This window comes from Cupressus sempervirens, chromosome 3 (assembly GCF_028749045.1).
Source record: "Cupressus sempervirens isolate cs-2001-9-10 chromosome 3, ASM2874904v1, whole genome shotgun sequence".
In the NCBI taxonomy this organism is placed as follows: domain Eukaryota; kingdom Viridiplantae; phylum Streptophyta; class Pinopsida; order Cupressales; family Cupressaceae; genus Cupressus; species Cupressus sempervirens.
Window position 1 is genome coordinate 466,350,168 of NC_143120.1, and position 20,931 is coordinate 466,371,098.

The 20,931-nt window shown below is 35.0% G+C and overlaps 1 protein-coding gene across 1 annotated transcript in view; it reads right to left on the reverse strand.

The window, feature by feature from the left end:
- PEX6 (peroxin 6) overlaps nucleotides 1-20,931 on the reverse strand; it is an 88,332-nt gene that overhangs the window by 54,444 nt on the left and 12,957 nt on the right. Inside the window, exons 2-8 of the mRNA XM_089820344.1 lie at nucleotides 19,323-20,048; nucleotides 18,902-19,142; nucleotides 9,773-9,914; nucleotides 9,008-9,191; nucleotides 8,686-8,877; nucleotides 8,292-8,582; nucleotides 7,979-8,050 (exon numbers count right to left, since the gene is read on the reverse strand). Coding sequence (XP_089676470.1) covers nucleotides 7,979-8,050; nucleotides 8,292-8,582; nucleotides 8,686-8,877; nucleotides 9,008-9,191; nucleotides 9,773-9,914; nucleotides 18,902-19,142; nucleotides 19,323-20,048 — 1,848 coding nt within the window. The remainder of the gene's footprint in view (nucleotides 1-7,978; nucleotides 8,051-8,291; nucleotides 8,583-8,685; nucleotides 8,878-9,007; nucleotides 9,192-9,772; nucleotides 9,915-18,901; nucleotides 19,143-19,322; nucleotides 20,049-20,931) is intronic.

A 20,931-nucleotide genomic window follows, 5' to 3' on the forward strand; every position in this document is an offset into this window, starting at 1 on the left:
CTGCAGTAGTGCTCTGTTGTAACAGTTAACAGCTTTTACCATCTGTCAGCTCCTGCCATATTATTGCAGTTTGTCTCTTCTCACTTTTTAAGAGCAATCTTCCTCTTTCATACACGGTTAAACTTTTAGTCGACCAGCTCGTATCTAGTTTTATTTTCCGTTTTTAGTATATTTCATACTGTTAACACATGCAAAAAAATGGCATAGGAAATTTCAACAAATCAATTGCCATTGGCAGTTGCAACTTAAAATTGTAGATAACTTCCAAACCGTCAATTTCAGCAAGCCATGTTATTATGGAATGGTATGTATGTATGTATGTATGCCGCAAAACGCACTTGTTTAGTGGCATTAGAAAAATATGAACAAGATAAATTGAATAAGAAAAGGCAACTTGAAGGGTTAAGGGCTATTGGCTCCCATGCTCTTGTAGCCGCAATTGCATCCACATCTGTAGGTTGTGTTGGAGAGGGTTCTTCCACGCCCCCTTTTCATCCTAACTCTAGTGCTCGTGCTAGTGCTAGTGCTAGTGCTAGTCAGTCTTATAATGAGATTGAGTCCAACCTATTGCAGCCTAGAGTGCAGAAGAACAAATTGGATAGTTTCTTTGTGCCCCGCACTACTCCTAGCTCACAACCCACGCTTGAGGGCATGGGTTTGAACAAAGAGATTCAAGATGCTTCTAGAAAATAAATTTCCAAATTTTGGTACTATTGCAACATTCCATTTGTTGCAGCCAGGTAATTGATTTTTTTTTCTTTGTTTTCTTTAAGGTTAAAGTAAAATTTCAATTATATTTACTTGTTTTATGATTCATTGATCAATCATAGATTCACTTTACAAGCTTACATAATGATTTGTCATATAAATTTCTAATCATAATCTATTTGTGATAGGGCTCCTTATTGGCAAAACATGATAGATGCAGTTGTTATTTGTGGTCCGGGGTTTAAAGCCCCAATTGAGGCTGAGTTGAGTGGATACCTCTAGGATAAAATGGTAGAGGATATGAAGGTTGAGCTTGAGGACCATCGAAAGCAATGGATTGAAAAGGGTTGCACCATCATGATTGATGGTTGGATAGATAGGAGAAATAGAACTCCTCAATTTTCTTGTTTCCTGTGGAGGTGATTGATCATTCTACTTTCCTACATACATTGTGAATTGTGAATTGTGAATCATGATTAAATATTTCAAATTTTCATTTGTTGATTGCTAATTTGTTGATGATCCTTGATAATTCATTGTTTTATAGGATATACCATGTTCCTCAAATCCATTGATGCTTCCACTCATATCAAAAATGCCACATACTTATGTGAGGTTATTGAGGAAGTCATAGCAAAGGTGGGGAAACAACATGTGGTGCACGTGGTGACAGATAATGCAGCATAATTTGCTGCAAGTAAACTTTTAACTTCTCAAGTTTTGAAAATAAATTTATTTGAATTTTAAACTTTTTCTAATTCTAAGTTTTCTAACGTATTTGAATTTCTAATTAACTTAAAATTGTTGTAGGTAAACTTTTGATGGAGAGGCACCCCACCATATTTTGGTCTCCTTGTGCAGTACATTGTCTTGACCTCATGCTGAAGGAAATTGGCAAGCTTGAGTGGGTCAAATCATGTGTTGAAAGGAAAAAAAGTATATGCAAGTTTATCTACAATCATTCATTTGTCCTTAGAACAATGAGGGACTAAATAGGAGGCAAGGAGTTAGCTCATCCAGGCATCACGAGGTTTGCCTCGAATTTCATACACTATAGTCCTTGTTGACATCAAGGGACAATTTGAGGAGCATGTTTGTTGGGCGGGAATGGATTACATCTTCCTGTGCTATGACCACTGCAGGGGTAGATGTGGTGAATTACATCTTTGATGATGATGGTTTTTGGAAACCTGCTAAAGAAATCCTCAAGGTAAATTCATTGCAATTTAAAATTTAGTATTTTACCATTTAGTATTTAATTGTTTAACGATTTAGTTTTACTTTTAGTTATATTATTTTATTTTTAAGTTTTGACTAAAATGTTTTTTTAAATTTTTTTACATTATATGCAGGTCACTGAGCCCCTTGTATCTCTCCTACGAATTATTGATGGGGAGAAGCCCTCTATGGGCTACATATATGAGGGCATGGATAGGGCCAAGGAGACCATTAGAGCCTAGTATGCAAGAGTGCAGGAGAAGTATGCCCCTATTTGGGAGATCACTGATAGGAGATGGCAGAATCAGCTCCACCGACCCATCCATGCAGCAGCTTACTATCTGAATCCAGCATTTCGCTTTTGTCCCGACTTCAAGGCAGATGAGGAGGTTCTCATCGGCTTATATACAATGATCCAAAGGTTGAGTAGTGACGAGTATAGCTCAACTGCAACCATTGAGCTAGACAAGTTCAATAATAAAGAAGGGCCAATTTTCTCTAGCAAGATGGCCATAGATGCTCAGACAACAATGCAGCCAAGTAAAAATAATATATTCATGAATCTTAAGTTTATAACTTATAAATTGTGCATTTTAATTGTTGATTATGTAATTTTAAAGTTGAAAATGAGACTAATTGTTTTTGTTTTCCCTTATTTCAGATAGATGGTGGCAAATGTTTGGGTCCACAACCCCAAAACTTCAAAAAATTGCCATTTGTATTCTGAGTCAGCCAAGCAGTGCTTCTGGATGTGAGCGCAGTTGGTCCATGTTCGAGCACATCCACTCAAAGAGAAGAAATAGGTTGATTGTGCAGAGGTTGAATGATCTTGTCTTTGTTCATTACAACCTTCGTCTTAGGATCAGACAAATTTTGGGCGCTGACTCCTCTTTGATCATTCTGGAGGAGATTGATCCAAAATCAGAGTGGCTCATTGAGGCTGTGGATCCAGTCTTCACTGAGAAAGACCATGAGTGGGTTGACCATGTGGATAGAGAGGCTAAGGTTGTGGTCATGGTAGAGAAGGCAGCTAGAGCACGTTCAGGCACTGGTAGACGCACACATGCACGTACAGACACAGGCCGTAGTGATGTTGTTCATGAGCCCCTCTTACATGCGGGGGCTATGGCTTGGCAATCCTCTAGGACCTACCTTAGAAACCTTTCTAGAAACAAGAATGGATACTCAAAGGCTGAGGCTGAGGTTGCGACCGAGCTTGAGGATGATGATGAGGCTTGAGCTAAAGTCTTGTTTTTTCATTTTGTTTACTGATATTGATAGACATACCTTTCATGGATCTTCATATTAGATTCTTACATACATTTATGATTCGATGTCTTATGGATCTTCATCTTACATACATTTTATGATTTGAATCATTATGATCATATGATTTCTATTTACTTCAGCTACAACCTACAATTTACATTTTATGTGTAACATAGTTACGTATGTGATGGATTTATCATTTATGTTCCATGTTTATGTATGTTAACTTCTATTTGATTTTCTTAAAGTGTGTTGTTTAAGTTATATTCAATAGACGGTGCATGAAATAAGTTTTAAATTGTTAAAATTTCTAAATTTAAAGGGTTTTTTTTAATTTGTCGATTCATGGCCAATTCACAATTCGATTCAGCCTTGTCGATTCCGATTCTCGTTATATATATAAACACATCCAAAATCTCCAACAACAACAAAAATATGCATCCACGCATCAAAACCCCACACCCGCATCAGCATCAGAACCAGAATCGTAACTTAGTTCAAAACGAAGAAGAGGTTAACTAGACTACTTTATAGTGACACTAGCTCTATGGAAGAAGAGACTGAGGAAATATTTCAGAAATTTCTAAAGGTAGAGAAAGAAGATGTGATACAAGTTGAGGATGAGCAACCAGGGTAGGAAGAAGAAGATAAAGATGATCAACAACCCACAAAGGTTACGCATGTTGATTTTGGTTGGGATGTTAGAGGTGTAGAGGTTACTATTGATGAGAACACCAAACAGGTATGAAGCACCCACAGAAGTTCTTGAACTGACAAGGGGATTGATCAAGATATGAAGGAACTTGATGCAATAGTTGACATGGTTACTGGGGAACAAAATGCAAATACACAAGAGGCTACTAGTAATGAAGTGGAGGAAACAAAAAAGGATAAGAAGCAAGGAGAAACAACATAAGTTGGGGAAGTACGATTTCAAACAGAGGAAGTGAGAGAAGAAGAAAACAAGGACAAGCAAGAGGAAGTTGAAGCAAAGTAGGATACCAGAGAGGTTGGTAAGGAACAAGAAATTGTCAAAGTATTATCTACTTTGAGGAGCAGCAATGATGATGACAACTTACTGGAAATAACAGGGCCTATTGATATGAGTTCTATGAGTCCTAAAGAAATGATGCAGATAGCAATGACTATTTAGTCTAAGGCCAAAAGATATCAAAGGAGAATGGAGCAATAAATTATTGAGACTGTAAGAGAAATACTTGCAGATATTGTACATAATGTTGCTGTTGATGACAATGACAATGACAACTATTGAAAAATTAGGTCAATTGGTGAATGCAACAGCAGAGCAAATGTAAAGCTTAGAGGAGGCGGCGACACAAAGTGTTGAAAGTAAGTATGATAAGAGAAGGTCTCATATGTTAGCTCAAAGAATTGTGATGGATAAAGGAGCATTAACACTTAAAGTTAATAATTTGATAGATGCAAGATGCATTGAAGGAGAGCTGCAAGATACCAACAATTGTTAGTGACTATACAAACTTTGTTAGAGATATTGATAGGACAAGACATGGAGCTCAACAGAAGCTTAAATTATTGGTTACTGGTTTTGATCCAAACAAGCAGTCGACAAGCAGTTTTGAAGCATCTATTAGTCTAATAAATCATAAGCTCAAAACACTGCTTGGTGAACGGGAGAAGAGGACAAGCAATGTTATTGACATGGAAAGTCAATTGATTCCTAAGGTGGACATTTTGCAAAGTGGAGTGAGAGAAGCAAAAATCACATGGGTGGAGTTATTTGCTAGGTGATATTGTTAACACATACTAATCAGAACAGGCATGCTCGAAACACAACCTACAATTTTGTTCTATAAAAATCAAGTCATGTTTAAACTAATCTCCAATTCAGTCTTTCATAAGCACAAAAAAAACATTTGGGCTCAATGCCACTACATGCACAAATACCTTTAACCACAAAATTTGCAAGTCCAGTTTTGTTCTACACAAAAGCAATGTGCTAACATTTTCACCAAATTGCTTACAACCATGAAGTTTGTATCTTTCAAACATGTTTTGACTAGTGCTCTTACAGAAAAGAATATAATAAGCAATGGGGATGGGGGGATGTAATGTCCCCATTTTTGTCAGCATCATAATTTCAAGGATTAGTCTATTATTGTGATCCTCATAGGCTAATATGGTGGTTAGAGGGTTTTATTGGGGACTGACACTTTATGATGGGGCATAATTTCATATTATAATATTATAATAAAGTGAAAATAATATAATTTCATATTACTATATTATAATAAAGTGAAAATATAATATCTTTTATCCCACATTGGGGAGAAAAGTAAGTGAGCTCCCACAAGGAAAAAATAAAGGGGGCATGAGAGGTTCTTTTCTTATCATCCGATTATTGACATTTGCATTTGATGAGTTTTGTGGAGCCAAGGGTTTCAGCATTTGCCACTCGAGAATGGTGTTCTTTTGTGTGCCACCATTTGAGCTGGTGAAATACCCCATTTTTGTCAGCATCAGAATTTCAGGGATTAGCCTATTAATGTGATCCTCATAGGCTAATATGGTGGTTAGAGGGTTTTATTGGGGATTGGTACTTTATGATGGGGCATAATTTCATATTATAATATTATAATAAAGTGAAAATAATATAATTTCATATTACTATATTATAATAAAGTGAAAATATAAGAATATCTTTTCTCCCACATTGGGTAGAAAAGTAAGCTCGCTCCCACAAGGAAAAAATAAAGGGGGCATGAGAGGTTCTTTTCTTATCATCCAATTATTGTCATTTGCATTTGATGAGTTTTGTGGAGCCAAGGGTTTCAGCATTTCCCACTCGAGAACGGAGTTCTTTTGTGTGCCACCATTTGAGCTAGTGAAATACCTAGTGAATTTGGTATTAAAAGGACATCATACAAGTGTTCTATTCAAGCATATTGGTGAAAATCCTTCAAGGGGTTGCAGCTATTGGAAAAGACAATTTAGTCTTTTCATTGTGCCAAATTTGTGGGCTAGGGCGAGATTGTGGAGTACAATTGAAGGAATAAGTTGGATATGGCTACAATGATTTGTTGCAGTGCTATTGGATAGTGACTCGCTACAGTAAAATCCAGATTTCTTGAGCAATTTCCAAGTTCCTATCCATTTACATTTTGCATTGCATTAAGGTTAGATCTGAATATCTTAGGGCATTTGTAGGGATTTAGAAATCAGTTGTGGACGTTTTGTAATCTGATTTATTTCAGAATCTTATATCAAAAAGTTGTCAGAAGGGATTAGAATATCATTGAACATCATAGAAGGCATCGCCCTAATGTCTTATTGTTACAGATGCATATTTCCTTATTCATAAACAGTGATAAAAAAACATTTGCATCTTCATTGTTAGATGTTTGGAGTTCTTTGCAAGCATATTTATTAAAGTTTGGCATTTAGAAAGCAATTTGAATTTAGATCTGCAATATATCTCTTGTGTGCAAAGTGTTTGACAAAATTCTCAAGTTAAGAAATCAGAAAATTAAAATCAGAATTGCAAGGGATATTACAGTGGTATCAAAGTTTGCTTGCAAAGTGTTTGACAAAATGTCAAACAACTGAATTAGAAAAGAATTTGGTGTTTGACGAAATTATAACGAGTTATTACGGGGGAGGTGTGGGGAGTGAAATTGTTAGAATGATTTAACATTACATCGTATTAGACTATAAATAGCAATAATATTTACTATTATTGCTGTTTATTAGGTGGTTGAATCATCACTTAAGCATTTGACTAACACCTATATGCATATATATTTCTTCAAGTAAAAATATTCTTTGCTCTTTTCCTAACAATCTCAATAGATCTTCCTTATGTTCTTACAACTTTCACTTCCATCACAAGCAAATATTTGGCTCTACTTTATTCCCCATCAAATTAGGAGAAGAATCAGCAGTCAGATTGGATCACTGACACTGAATATTTTTTCTCCACTGAGGATGATCTTGAATTGATCATGTTGACACTAAAACACAAGCATAACCATGGAAAAGGAGACAACATGAGCAAATCCCTTGTATGTTGATGTCACCAACACACGCAAAGGTAGCATGGTTACATCTGACACGAACATAGAACCAACATAGAGCTACAAGAGCTGAGCTGACTGGTGCAATTTCAACTCAACCATAGTTATACTTTTAATTTATATTTTTCGTTTTATGGATATCATTGTCTGTGAATTTTGTAAACCTGAAACACTTGAATATATTTATACACTCAAAAGATGTTTTTTCATTCAGTTCAAATTCACTTTATACTCATTTGCTCAATGTATACTTCTCAATGTGATCCAAATGCTTCTAAATGATCGGTTTTTTGTCTTTAAAATTGACTTAGTGTGGGGTGCATGATAAAAGCTTAAAATCCTTAAAAAGTCTATGTATTTCATAGTTTTTTCAGTTTGTGAAGTCTGAGTCCCAATCAAAAATTAACCTGCCAAGTCCAAGTCTAACAACTAGCTAATAAAATGCTCTGCTCATGCCACTTCCTATATGGTGCCAAAAATGTGCACAAAATTCATGTTTTTGTCAGGTAATGAATCATCATGAGCATATCTGTACTTCAATTTTTAAGTTCTTCAAAATTTTAATAATTTGGTCCTTTTCTTTTTATAGAATTGATTTCACCATATCTTCTGAGCACAGATATGAAGAGATGTAATTTGGAGAAATTTGTCCTCTTTCTGATTCCAGCATCAACATTCTTATCAAGAGGGTATGAATAAATTAAATGTTGAAGGGATTAAAGAACAAATACCTGAACTGTATCAAGAATTGCCTTCTTCACATCCTCAAGTCCTCCAACATCTTCCCACTTTACATTTGGCACCTGTGAAAAGAATGAGCACACATCAGCTATTGCAAGCATGTGACAACATATATGACCCAAATTCAGCAGATAATTTCTCAACACTAAAGTTCTTGCAGACAATACAGATAATAATTCTATAAGTGAGACACTTTATCCACACAATGATCAACTTGAATATGTAATTTTCTATCATGTTATTCACATTAAAAATGAGAGAAATAGAGAAAGAATCTACAAATCAACTGAGTTATCTTCTTACTTTTGGTGTCCCCAAAGATGATGCAGTTCTCTTTTTGATTCGGTCAAATGCTTGTTCCAGATCCTGCTTGCACAAGAAATGTTCTTCAACATTTGAAAACTTATGTCTGCTCTCTGCTTCAGGCAATTGCATGTCAACACTTTGACTAAATTCAATCAAATCATTTTTCTTGCTCTGCTCAATTCTGGAAACCAAGCTCGCTCCTGCATCAGCAATTATAGCTCGAATGTCCCTGGGCATGAACCCTGACGTCTGTCCAGCAATGTCCTTCAAAAACAGATCAACATTATCCTGCACACAACAAATTTTATGATAATGTCATAACTACTGGGAAAAAAGCCACAAAATATACAGAAGAAATGAAAACACAGGAATGATTACTAATTGTTCTCACATTGTCAGGACCACTTGCTGCACCATGGATAGACTGAGAGAGCAATTTGATCCGTTGGACCTCAGTAGGAGCACCTACACTGATTTCATGGCTGAAGCAACGCCTGACGGAGGGTGTAATATTTTCTGTACTGTCAGAAGCTGCTACTAAAAATGTTAGACCCTTTTTTATTCCCCAAGTTTTAGGTAGATTCTGCATTAAATTATATCACAAGTTCAGTGATTTAAGGTACACATTAGATTAAATGAATGCCTAGCTATGAACAGTAAATTGAGACTAAAAATAAAGAACAGTTCAGTTGTAAATTATTAAAAAATCTTACAAGATTATCCTTTATTTCAACTGGATCAACATTATATTCTTTCTTGCTCAGATGGGCCTCAGTAAATTGACGAAGAACAGATGCAATTTGAGAAGCAGATCCAGTCTGATCAGATGACAAATTTCCATTTGTAGATGTTGCTAAGAGATTAAAATGGCGCAATAGAAGAATGACAGGTGCATACCTATTCAAACTTCACTTAGTCATATGATATCAAATGCAACACACAAGCATATTCCATGCAAATCCTAATCATGTATACTTTATGCTTTAGCGCACACAAGAGTAAATATAAATATTGAAACAAAAAAGAAATGGCAGAATTTTGGATTTGGAAGAGATTTGAAAAATAGTGCACATGTTTGACATTGCATTTGTTATTCTATTGGCCCAGCAATGTTTAGAAAGTCAAAATGATCCAACACTAAGTAAATTATAAATGCTAGCATGGTAACAAGATGTCCATGAAAAACATTTACTGTGAAAAATGGAAATTCCCTTCTGATAAAAGTTCAACTTATAACCTATTTAATTAAAGATAGATTCCATTTTTTTAAATCAACTAAAATAAACCTACATTGACCACCGTTATTGTAAAGGAATCTAAACTCACTCTATAGCTGGATATAGAAATTAATATTTTTTACATAACAAATTCTGACATAATAAGCGGATGTATGATGCCTCAGAAGGCAAGAGTTTCCCAGATCAAAACCAAACATTTCTTCAATGCAGCACTCCAAAATAAAGGATACTAAAGATTACCCTTGAGCAGTATTAAAAGCTTGTCCTAAAGCAGCAGATGTCTTTCGGTCTGAAGCTCCCAAAAGATCATGGCAATTGTACTCAACAACATGTAGACCCAAGGCCTTCGCCACCTGTCTAACAATGGTGCGTTTCCCACAGCCTGCAACAATCAGCCAAGACAAAAACTATCCAGTCACAGAGCTGCTACTCTTACACTCTAACTTCCTCTAAATATATCTTCTAACCAATATACGCACATATGTTATATGTATTATTTCTCACTGTATCTTAAAGCTGTGAAAGAGAAAATATATTAACATTCACAAATAAGCAATATAGATCAACAGAACTGGAATGTACATCAAGTAATAGGAAAAGGACTAGGGCAATAAAGAAGGCCTTAGAGAAAGAAGAAAATGAACACAAAAGAAGGCTAACCTAAAAATATGGCAAAACCCCAAGCAAGAACAGTAAGAAGGGTGGAGGGAGAAGACCATCGAATGTATAAAAAGAGGAAGGCCCCAGAATTCATGGGCAAAGAACTACAGTTAAGAGGGTGGAAAGCTCATAATTTGAGTTCACCAATGAGATCTACACCATGAAACAAATGTGCAAGTAAGCAATTGCCACCAAGTTCACACAGAACCCCAACCACTAGGTTGAGAATTGAGACGCCAGGAAGCCCTAGCCTGTTATTGTCAAAATTGTTAAATCTCCTTTTACAGTAGTTCCATCTCTTGATCCTTCCAATTCTAGATCTGTATCACGGAAAGGGCCAATTCTATTGCATACTTTGTCCAAGTTCTTAGGTCTCTAAGGTTGTCTTCTTGGATTGCTTGAGTTGCTTGTATTGGAAATGGAATTAGATGTCTATTTTCTTGATTGTAGTGAATCAGAAATAGATGGATTCATGAATTCCACATCAAGTTAGGCTTAATATGAATTCCAGTGACTTTTTAACAGCTTTTCAGTTCGGGAATGTACTTCTGTTAAATGAATTATTGGTGCGAATTTGGTTTCATCCAAAATATTGTGTAGCAATGCTTTAAAAGAAGTTGGCATTGTGTCATTCATTGCTCTAGGGTTATTTTTATTGTTCCAAGAATTTCAAGGATATTTTTTATATCATGATAATGATTCACACACCAATGAATGGGTATGTTGAAATCTTTTTGAAACCATGTAAATATAAGTTTCTTATCCCAAGGGAAAGGCATAATTCAAACTCCTAAGGAGTACTACAATGTGTAATTCTATATCGGATCTATTCTGCTCAATTTTGACAAGCAAGACATGGCATATATTAGACATGAGTGACTAGTAGAAATTCAAAGGAAACAGAAAAGCGTGATTTGAAAATTCTATATTCAATGTGAGAGTAAAGCAAACATTTGGAAGTAATGCAAGATAGAGGAGAATGTCTAGAAAATCCAGAGGTGGTTCAAATATCTTCTCAAATTTATTGCATACGATAGCATACAGATTAAATACACACCAAGCTCCATGGTTTAAATGAAGATCAGCACTTTTCATGTTTGAAAGTATCGACCCATTTAGTAAACAGAATATATGTCAACAATGTGTGAGGTGTTACTATCATTTTCTATCTAATGTTGTTTTTACTGCCCAAAGACACTTGCCCAATAATACATCTGCACCTTGCCATATTGGATTAAATCCAAATCAGCATATGAAATGGACTGCTTTAACAATAAGTTGGCAGTGTTCTCAGCTTAATTTTCACACCCAGTAGTATTTAAGTAGCTTATTCAGTAATGAATTGGCAAAAGTCTTTGATTAGTTGCTGTTGACGGAGTAGTAGAGGTGATGAATGAATTTGTTGGCCTTGGAATTCTGAAGCCTTCTCAAAAAATATAGCTAAAGCTTAGGCAAGAGTTTTGTTCTCATTTTTCTTTATTTTTGCTCGCTGTGGGCAGAAAATCCCTGCCGAATTTAAAAACTTGCATGCATTTAAAGGCATTTTTTTTCTTAAGCTCTTAAACTTCGTTACCAGCTTTGCACCTTGAACCCTCAAACCAGGTCCAATGCAAACTGGGTTCGGATGTCGTACATAGTGCAGGGAGTTTTGTGTAGTTTGTTGATGATGGAGGACTTAAAGGATCTGGCCCAAGCAGACCCCCTTGTGCTTCAACATCTTCTACCAAGCAGGTGCTAAGGCTCCATTGTCGAGATGGAGGGTTGGTGTAATGTCCCCTTTCCAAAGCGGAATTTAACAATAATAAAAATCAAATAATTAAATAATGAGAAAATATATATAATTATAATTAAAGTATATTGATAAAATAAAATAAATAACAATACATTATAAAATATAATTAATTAAATCATTATTATAATAACAGAAAAATATATTATTAATAATATTATAATAAAAAACTAATAGATAATGGGCCGAAAGCCTAGATTAGTTATTATTATTGTTGAAATTAATAATTATAATAATGTGTTAAGCTCAAGTAGAGTTGAATCCAAGATCTCCCAGATGAAAGGCTCACAAGTTACCATTGTCTTGTAGGCTCTTGCCTAAAATATTATAGAAGTGATTGTCCTTTTGGAACTGATACTTGTTGTAAATGTTTTACAATTATTAGATTTGAAGTTTGATGAGAATAGATTATGAGTTTTACAATTATTAGATTCAGGTTTAATGATAATGGATCACTAATGTTGATTAAAAAATATCTGCACCGAATTATTGATTAAAAATTTAACACCAATCTACGACGGTATTATAAAACTCTGATAAACTGAGACAGTATCTGTTATCTGAGCTGTATGCTTTGATTCCTGTTTTCTTAAAACTTAGAGGGTATTTTCGGAGGCAAATAGTAAGTGCAGTTTTTTTAAGTATGAATAATATTATAAAATATTATTAATCAATAAATATAAATTATAATTATAATTATGCTGATAAAAGTAGATTATAAAAAGAAATATTTTAATATATAGTTTAGTAAATAAATATAGAATTTAATATTTATATATTTATATATTTATTTATATCAATTTAATAAAAGGCAGTTTAATATTATCAAATTATAATGAATATCCCAGAAATAATATTAAACTATAAATAGTAAATAATAATCATTATAAAAAATAAATAATTAATAAATGATGAAAATTAATAATGATGAAAGATCTTTACTCTTAGTCATGACTTTAGTATTGGAAAGTCAAGCGGCACATATGAGTTTGATGGGATATTGAGAAGAAGAAATGGGGAGGGCAAATAACACGGAACCAATCATGAACAAAAAGGTGCTGAATAACAGGGAGTGCAAAAGATTAGAAAAGACACAAGTCAGTGTCCAGCATTAGTAATAGCCAAAAGACCCGATCAGCAGAGAACAATGGATAATACAATCAGAAAATGCATGTACGACTGATAGGAATTGGAGGGATATCATTTGGGTTGATTTAATTCAGAGATCCTCATATATCTGAGATTCTAAATCAATCCATAGAACGATTATAATATAAAAGTGGCAGAATTCCTGAATCCCGATTCAATGGCTATCAATAGTGGAGACCAAAATTAATGTGCATCCCAAACACCTATATCACTGTGGAGACCCAGTCAAACTTTTGTATACAGGATATTTGAAGTATCTGTTAGGAACCACAGCTGTAGAATGGAGAAGTGGGTAGTAGTAACATTTGCCAGTTCATCTAAGATAGGAACTTATAGTTATCAGAATCATGACTCTGTTGAATATTGCTATCATAATAAATGTCAGGTTTAACAGTAGCATTACTGCTAAAGTAGACCATTTGTGCCATTGTGAACAGGGATCGATTGGGAGTATTTGTGCCGTTAGAATGAAGGGACAATAAGAATTCCAATTTGAGAATCCCTAATCTACAGAGCTCTATCAACCAATAGAATTGTAAACATGGAAGAATACATTCAATTTGCTAATATATGAAAAAAATTGTAAGTGGTTCGCGTGGTTTAAGGAGAATGGATAGAGAAAGCAATAAGAACCATACATAAGTCATGCAGAGATATAATCGGTCTATGCAGGCTTATAAGGCTAACAATTAGGAACAACAATAAGATCCATGTATAAGAGAAAAGACTTTATTCTTCTCACATAGATCAGTATGACCTCCATGAATATTTTCTTCATTAATACCATATGCATCTCCAGATCAAATATATATCAAATAATCAAATTGTCATTTCCAGAATGTTATCAACTTGAGGTTATAGCAGATGGAGCTGTGTATAATTATTGCATCTATCATTTGAGGCTTCCCTAATACAAGACATTATCAGCCCTTCTTGTTAAATTGATATCATAAAAGATTTGATATTATCAATGATATTAATTGGTTGATCCACCAATCCATTGCTATAAATTTATAACATTTGTCATTGAAGAATAGGTCGTCAAGTGTTTAACACATGATCAAATATCAATTTATTAAACAGGAATGAAAGAATTGTGTTCAAATTTTAAAGAGAAAGATGTCCCTTGCAATTGAATCAGTCCCAAACCTGATGGCACCGGACAAGGGCCATTACAGTTGTTAGGTATTGATATGATACAAATCAGCCACAGCCATATCAATGGATATGGAGGATGAGGTGGAGAAGCAGGTGGCACATAATCTTTCAGTCTTCTCTGAGTTGGATATTATTGGGTGATTCAAAGGCCAGTGGCCAAGTTTGAATGATCCACATAAGTGGATAACTGATAATTGGCCTATTCTGGACAATTGCATCCAAATTTATCTAGTAACTAGAGGGATTTCATTGTTGTTTTTGAAAATGGTTAGGATAGGTACAAGATCTTGTGTGAGTTTCATTGGAGTTTGGGGGACAAATATTCCGGCCTTGGTATCCAGCCTTTTGTCCTGCCACCGAAGTTTTCAACAACGTCCCATTTTGGGTGAGACTTTCTAAACTTCCTTTACATTTTTGGTTCAATTCTTTCTTTGAAGTTGCAGAAAACTCTTTAGATAGCTTTTTGATGGGGGATGAAGGATCTTTAAATATCTTGTATTTGACCTTTGCTTGGATAGTGATAGAAATGGATGTATCTAAAGGGTTTTGTCGTGCCACCGAAGTTTTCAACAACGTCCCATTTTGGGTGAGACTTTCTAAACTTCCTTTACATTTTTGGTTCAATTCTTTCTTTGAAGTTGCAGAAAACTCTTTAGGTAGCTTTTTGATGGTGGATGAAGGATCTTTAAATATCTTGTATTTGACCTTTGCTTGGATAGTGATAGAAATGGATGTATCTAAAAGGTTCCCTGAAGAAATTTCATTTTAAACCTTAAAGGGTTGCGGGTTACATCACTTGGACTAGAAGGGGGTTCCCTTTAGATGTAGATTATGTTTTCAAACAGGGCATATGGCTGCTCAGTCTATCAACAATAGATTGCATAAGATGGCTTCATGGTGGAAAGAAGTCCCTTACGAACATTATATGGTGGAGAAAGATGAGAAGCAAAAGAGATTTTCTAAGGCTGTGACTGCAGAAGGGTTGCATCAGTCATCTGAGGCTCTCAATCAGGTGAGCAACCAATATTGAATGGTGTTAATGATGTTATGGCTGGTTATGATACGGAGTTGAAGCTGAATAATGGAGCTATAATGCTGGATTGAAGAGAGAAAAGAAAACCAGTGGAGTCTCAACATAGAAGGGGGAATTTCCTATGTTAGTGGACGGCCAGTTTCAGCAAGTTGAGTGTTGTTCAGTTGATAAGGCAAGGGATTCAAAAGTTAACTCTCCGGACTGGCAGAATGAGACAGCCAGGATGTAAGATGGTTGGCACACTGTGAAAGGGTAAAAAGAAACGAAAGAAAAGGACTCCTTTGACATGATCATCCATTCTCAGACTAAGGGAGGAGCTAGTATGAAATCTTGATTGTTGATCTGCTCGTAGGCTAAGGGTCAGGACCATTTGATTTTTGACCTGTTAATAGGTCTTTCTTGTGATGCTTTTTCTTTGGGAAGGTCATTTCCTTGGATGTAGCCACCCTTGTCCATGACAGGATCAATCCCGGTTGATAATAAAAATCAAAAACTTTTCACTAACTTAAAAAACAAGTTACAAATAAAAAATTTTAAAAATTTAAAAGGGGACACTACACTGTGGTTTAGCGAATGTAGGCCCTCCTACCCATGGTCATATTTGAGAAAAGTTAATGTTTGTATTTTGGTCTTGTTCTAGGCCATAAAGTGTTTTAAATTTGAAAGTTAAAGCTTCAAGTTACAAAATATTGTTTTGTCCTTGGGGAGTTTTCTGAAAAATGTTAGCTGATTCTTTATCTTTAGCTCGTTTTTAAAAGACAAAAGTTGTACAACTAACCTGATTTTAAATAAGGCCATTGAAGCCACATAAACAACAAGGGAGTCTCAACAGGTACAAAATTATTAATCCAAAAATAATTCATATTGGATAATTCTATGTGAATATATGTTGAGTTTGGCATTTGCTTGCAAGACGTTCATCACTTACGGATGGAATTAATTATTTTTCAATTTCATTCTAATTATTTGATCATTACATTAAGGTTGACCGTCTTATGATTGTTGGGTGTTTTACAGTCATGTTGATTCAGGATATGAACTTTGCTTTCTAATGATTCTTGTGCTGAGAAAATGTGTAAGGGCACAAACTTGAAAGGGGCAAGGGTACAATCAATATAAACCAATTCCTGCTCTGCATGCCCCAAAAATCAACTATAGAATGTATAGTTCCAAATTTCCTCTGCATAATGCTTTGATGTAATGTATGAATTGATTTCTTGTTGTAAGTTCTGGAGTAAGTTTCAGGTCAATCACCATCAGATGGAATGAAGCAGTGCTTGGAACTGGGTAGATCATTGAGTAGTTGGTTCTGTTACTCAATAAGTGAATTGTTGCTTATGAGCTCTGCACTGGGTATAATGACCAAATCGTGAATTTTTATTTTAAATGATAATACCTCAATTAGGAATAGCATGACAATTTTGTTGGCCTCACTTTTAACAAGGACTTGTTAAATTTAATAGGTTATTTAACTTATTTTCCTTATAATCACATTTTGTATTTCAAACTTATAAATACAAACATTTTCTCTCAATTGTTAATTAAAGGACTCTTGTTTACTGTGTATTTGCTCAGTGTATCGTACTTGTCTTGTCTTTATTAGTGCTGTGATCTTTTTGTGTAGGTAGACTTGTCTAGTTCTCCTTAAAGTACTTTTTAACATTGTATTTTGTCAGTATTCAGAGCAGTTCTATTCTAGATTGGCAAGGTATTTCAATTAAAAGCGGTACAAAGTTGCTAATCCTTTTTTAGACTGCATAGTCGAAATTTTTATTCATAACACTTGCTAATTGATATCCAATTAAGTAATTTAGTTACTTCGTAAAATCTTTCATTTGTGGGCAAATCAAATCCATTTATAACTCTTTCATCCTTTAAATCACAATATAATTGCATTTTTAAGCGTTTCACAAAAGGGGGTACTTCCTTTTTCAATTATTCTCTTTGGCAAATTGAAATCATAAGACAGAGCAGTAAATCCAAAGTTCCCAGAATCTGGTAGGTTTGATATATGCGGAATAGAAATCATTATTTTTAAGCAATTAAACTGCCCTCTGCACTGAGAATCAGTTCTTAGGGATTCCCAAACTAAGCTGGTCTGATTTCATTTTGACCATCACAGTAGCCAATTGGGTTGATTCATTGCACTGAAGCATTTATTGGCACTAACACAACTGTACTAGAATGGAAGGAAGAACATTGTCTCAGCAATCTGTGCCCATTCATACACAAATTAGAAGTGCCCAAACGGTATTAAATGCCTCTAACAGCAGTAATGGACTGAGACAAAGAGATCTCACCAAAAAAATGATCAAACATTTCTTCTCAAACTAGAAGAAGAAAAAAGAACGGGATCAACTAAAATATTGATATAGACAATAGTAACTCCATGGATATCATAGCGAATTGGAACTTGTAAATAAAAATTTCCTCTAATTCTATCTCTTTAAGGGAACAAAGGCAGCATAACCTCAAACTTTATAAAATATGGTGGTCCGTCTCAACAAAAAGCTGGTTGAAACACACCTGCAACTAGCCAACGACTGACAATGCTAAAATGCATTTAGCAAACAGTGACCCCATCAACCTGTAAGAAATGCTTAGCATAAAAACTTGGTTTGGGGCTAAGAGATGTCAGGAGTCCAAGTAACTTGGGTGTACTGACACTAAATATCCTCTCTAGTGAATCAATTAAGCATGTCTTTTCTTGGAAGAAGTCAATGAGAAGCAAATAAAGAGAACTTGAAGAGAGGGAATTGTTCAAGAGAAATGCAAATAAATTGAAAGAACAAGTACACCTCAAAGAAGTTTGAAGGATGCTGAATTCATGATTGAATATGCTTTCCTTGGCATATTTTCATTGAGAATTATCTACTGTATTCCAGTATATGTTAATAATTCATTAAAGATCATAAGATTTTTTAAAAGAACCAAAAAGATTGATGCCTAGGGTGGCCTGACGAGGCAGTTTCTTCCAAGAAACATAGCATCAAAAAAGCATATCTCCCATGAGACAAAGGAGAATTGCCCATGGATCTCAGCTTGTGTATAAAGTTATAAACCAAGTGAGTCTGAAGACACTCTCAAAATACAGGTGTTGGGCAGAAAATTCAGCCTTGACAATATGCTAAGGAACAGTCCTTGCACAAAATAATATACTGAAGCATAATTGTTTAAACCCTCTCAAACTGAGCCCAATCACTAAAACCCAACTAGGAAAATTACAGCAAGGCAAAATAGGCAACATTAGGGCAAATTAACAAACCTTCCAAAGGACTATTTAATAAATAATGGGATAAAGACCTTAGTACAACAGAGCAAAATAGGCAACTATGGTAGCGCCTAGATAAAAGACTAAAGTTCTAAAAATCCAAATGCACAAGTGTATTGTCACAAAAAAATCCTTCCAGTATAGTATCACTCCTTTATTAGAGCTATCTCCTGTCTGCACCATTTTGTTGTTATACTAAGAAAGAAAATTGATCTAACATTGCTTGCTAAAAAAATTGCTTTAAGAAAAGAAAAAAATCCACAAACTAGAAGATATACCATTAAATTAATGCATGGAAAAAAAGGTCACCTGATGGGCCTTCCAAAAGTACTGTGGTCTTAAATTTGAAAGAAAATGCTGATGGATACATGCAAGGTGCCAGCAAAAATGCTAACTGTTGAGCTATATCCAGTTGTAAAGGTGTGCAACCTACACTGCAAGTAGCCAGGAAAGCAGGAGGTAAGAGGGAAGGCACACTGCCACCAAGTACAAGTGCAGTTTGATTGCAGTTGACACGGAGAATCACTTCATTTGGCTCCATAGCCATGACCTAACGGTAAGACCAGCAACAGAAATATTTCAGACATAAGATGACTAATACAAAAAGGGGGAAAAAAATTAAAGGATTTTATTCACAAAACTAGAAATCACCAGTTCAGTTAATTTTCTTGCAGCCAAAGATTGTTAATGCTCCTCATTTCCAAACAAAATAATGAAAAATGAAAAATACCTTAAAGTAGATCACGTTGTCAGATGAGAGTGATTTTGTTTTGCTGTCACAATTACTGCACAGCTCAGATCTACAGTTCCAATCAAGCTGTATGGAGAAAATGTCTCCTCTTGCAAGAAGCCTGTCAACTTTGAAATAGCAGTGTAAAGCGGCATCTATCATTTCTTGTCGTTCTTCTACTTCTAGTGAATATCCACTTCTTAAATTATCAAAGATTCTGCTGGAAGGTATTTTGACGAAGGATATCCTCAAGTGAGATGCATATCTAGGCATATCGGGTTTACAATACTCAAAACCAAAATTTTGGTTTCTAGGCACTCTCTCTTTGGGAAATAAGCATTGCAATTGATGAAGATCAGAATAAGGAATAATATCCACTACAGCAGTTGTCCTAAGATACTTATTTTCAGCGAAGGAAGAATTAAGAAACAGAGAAGCAAACGAATCTTGACCACTACCTATGAGAACTTTCAGGCATGCTATATGCAGGCCAATATTAAAGGCCAACTGAGGTGAGAGATATGCCATATGTGGCTCAATGGCCAAGCTTCTTTCTCCAGGCAAACAGTAAGCAGACAAAAGGCTTTTCATATGCTTTTTGCAGGGTAAATGAGAGAATAGCAATTTCTGTGATTGGTTATAGTCTGCACAATTTCGATCTGGAGGATCCAAAACAAGGACTCTGGCAAGTCTTCCTAAGTTTGTATGAGCATCTTTTACAATCACCTGCAAGTAAACGAAAGAAAGGCTCCATCATAGAAAGTAATTGCATTAACTAGAACTTTAGTAAAAAAACTACAAACAACCCTGGCCACCATATTTACTGCAATTTAGAAATGTTAGTCCAGCAATTCATAATGGCTTAACTTGATGATCTAAGAACATACAAGAAGAAGTCATTTTTTAATGATTTTTACTTCTGGATTTGACTGTGTTTGCTTTTTTGACATCAATGTTTCAGGTCACACTTTGTGATCCATCATCAGGATGAGAGAAGGATGTAAAATGAATACGCAGACTAGCCTAACAAAGGTCAGATAAAAAGACCAGATGAGAGAAAGAGGTACGCAACCCAAAGCAGAGAAAGAGAGGAATAAAAATAATAATAATACTAAATTAAACAAAACCCCAGACAAGAAACAAAAAGGAGAACTAAAAAGCAAACCCAAAAGAGAGCAAAAAATACTCCCAAGAGAGAAATGCAAAAATGACCAAAAAGGAGAAAAAGCAAATCTATCAACTAATAAAACAAGCACTAAAAATTGAAAAAATTGAAATATTGAAATAATCTTTGACTTTCCTCAAGATCTTGGGGCACGGATTGTGGGAGAGTCTTATAGCTACTGGTATCTGAGAGCAAGTTAAGATGCAGAAACTGAGGTTAAGAACATAAAAGAATTGTTCAAGATTGAATAAGATAGAGTAGGGCCAATAGGCCTTGGTTCAGATGTGAGATCTGTTAATGTTTTTAGACCAGAATCGAAGGAAAGCAGCAAAATACATACAACAATGGACACAGAAAATTATCCTGGGAAAAGCCTCCTTGATGAAGAAAAAACTAGCCACAAATATATCACTTATATTAATGAAAGATCAGAAAATCTGATCT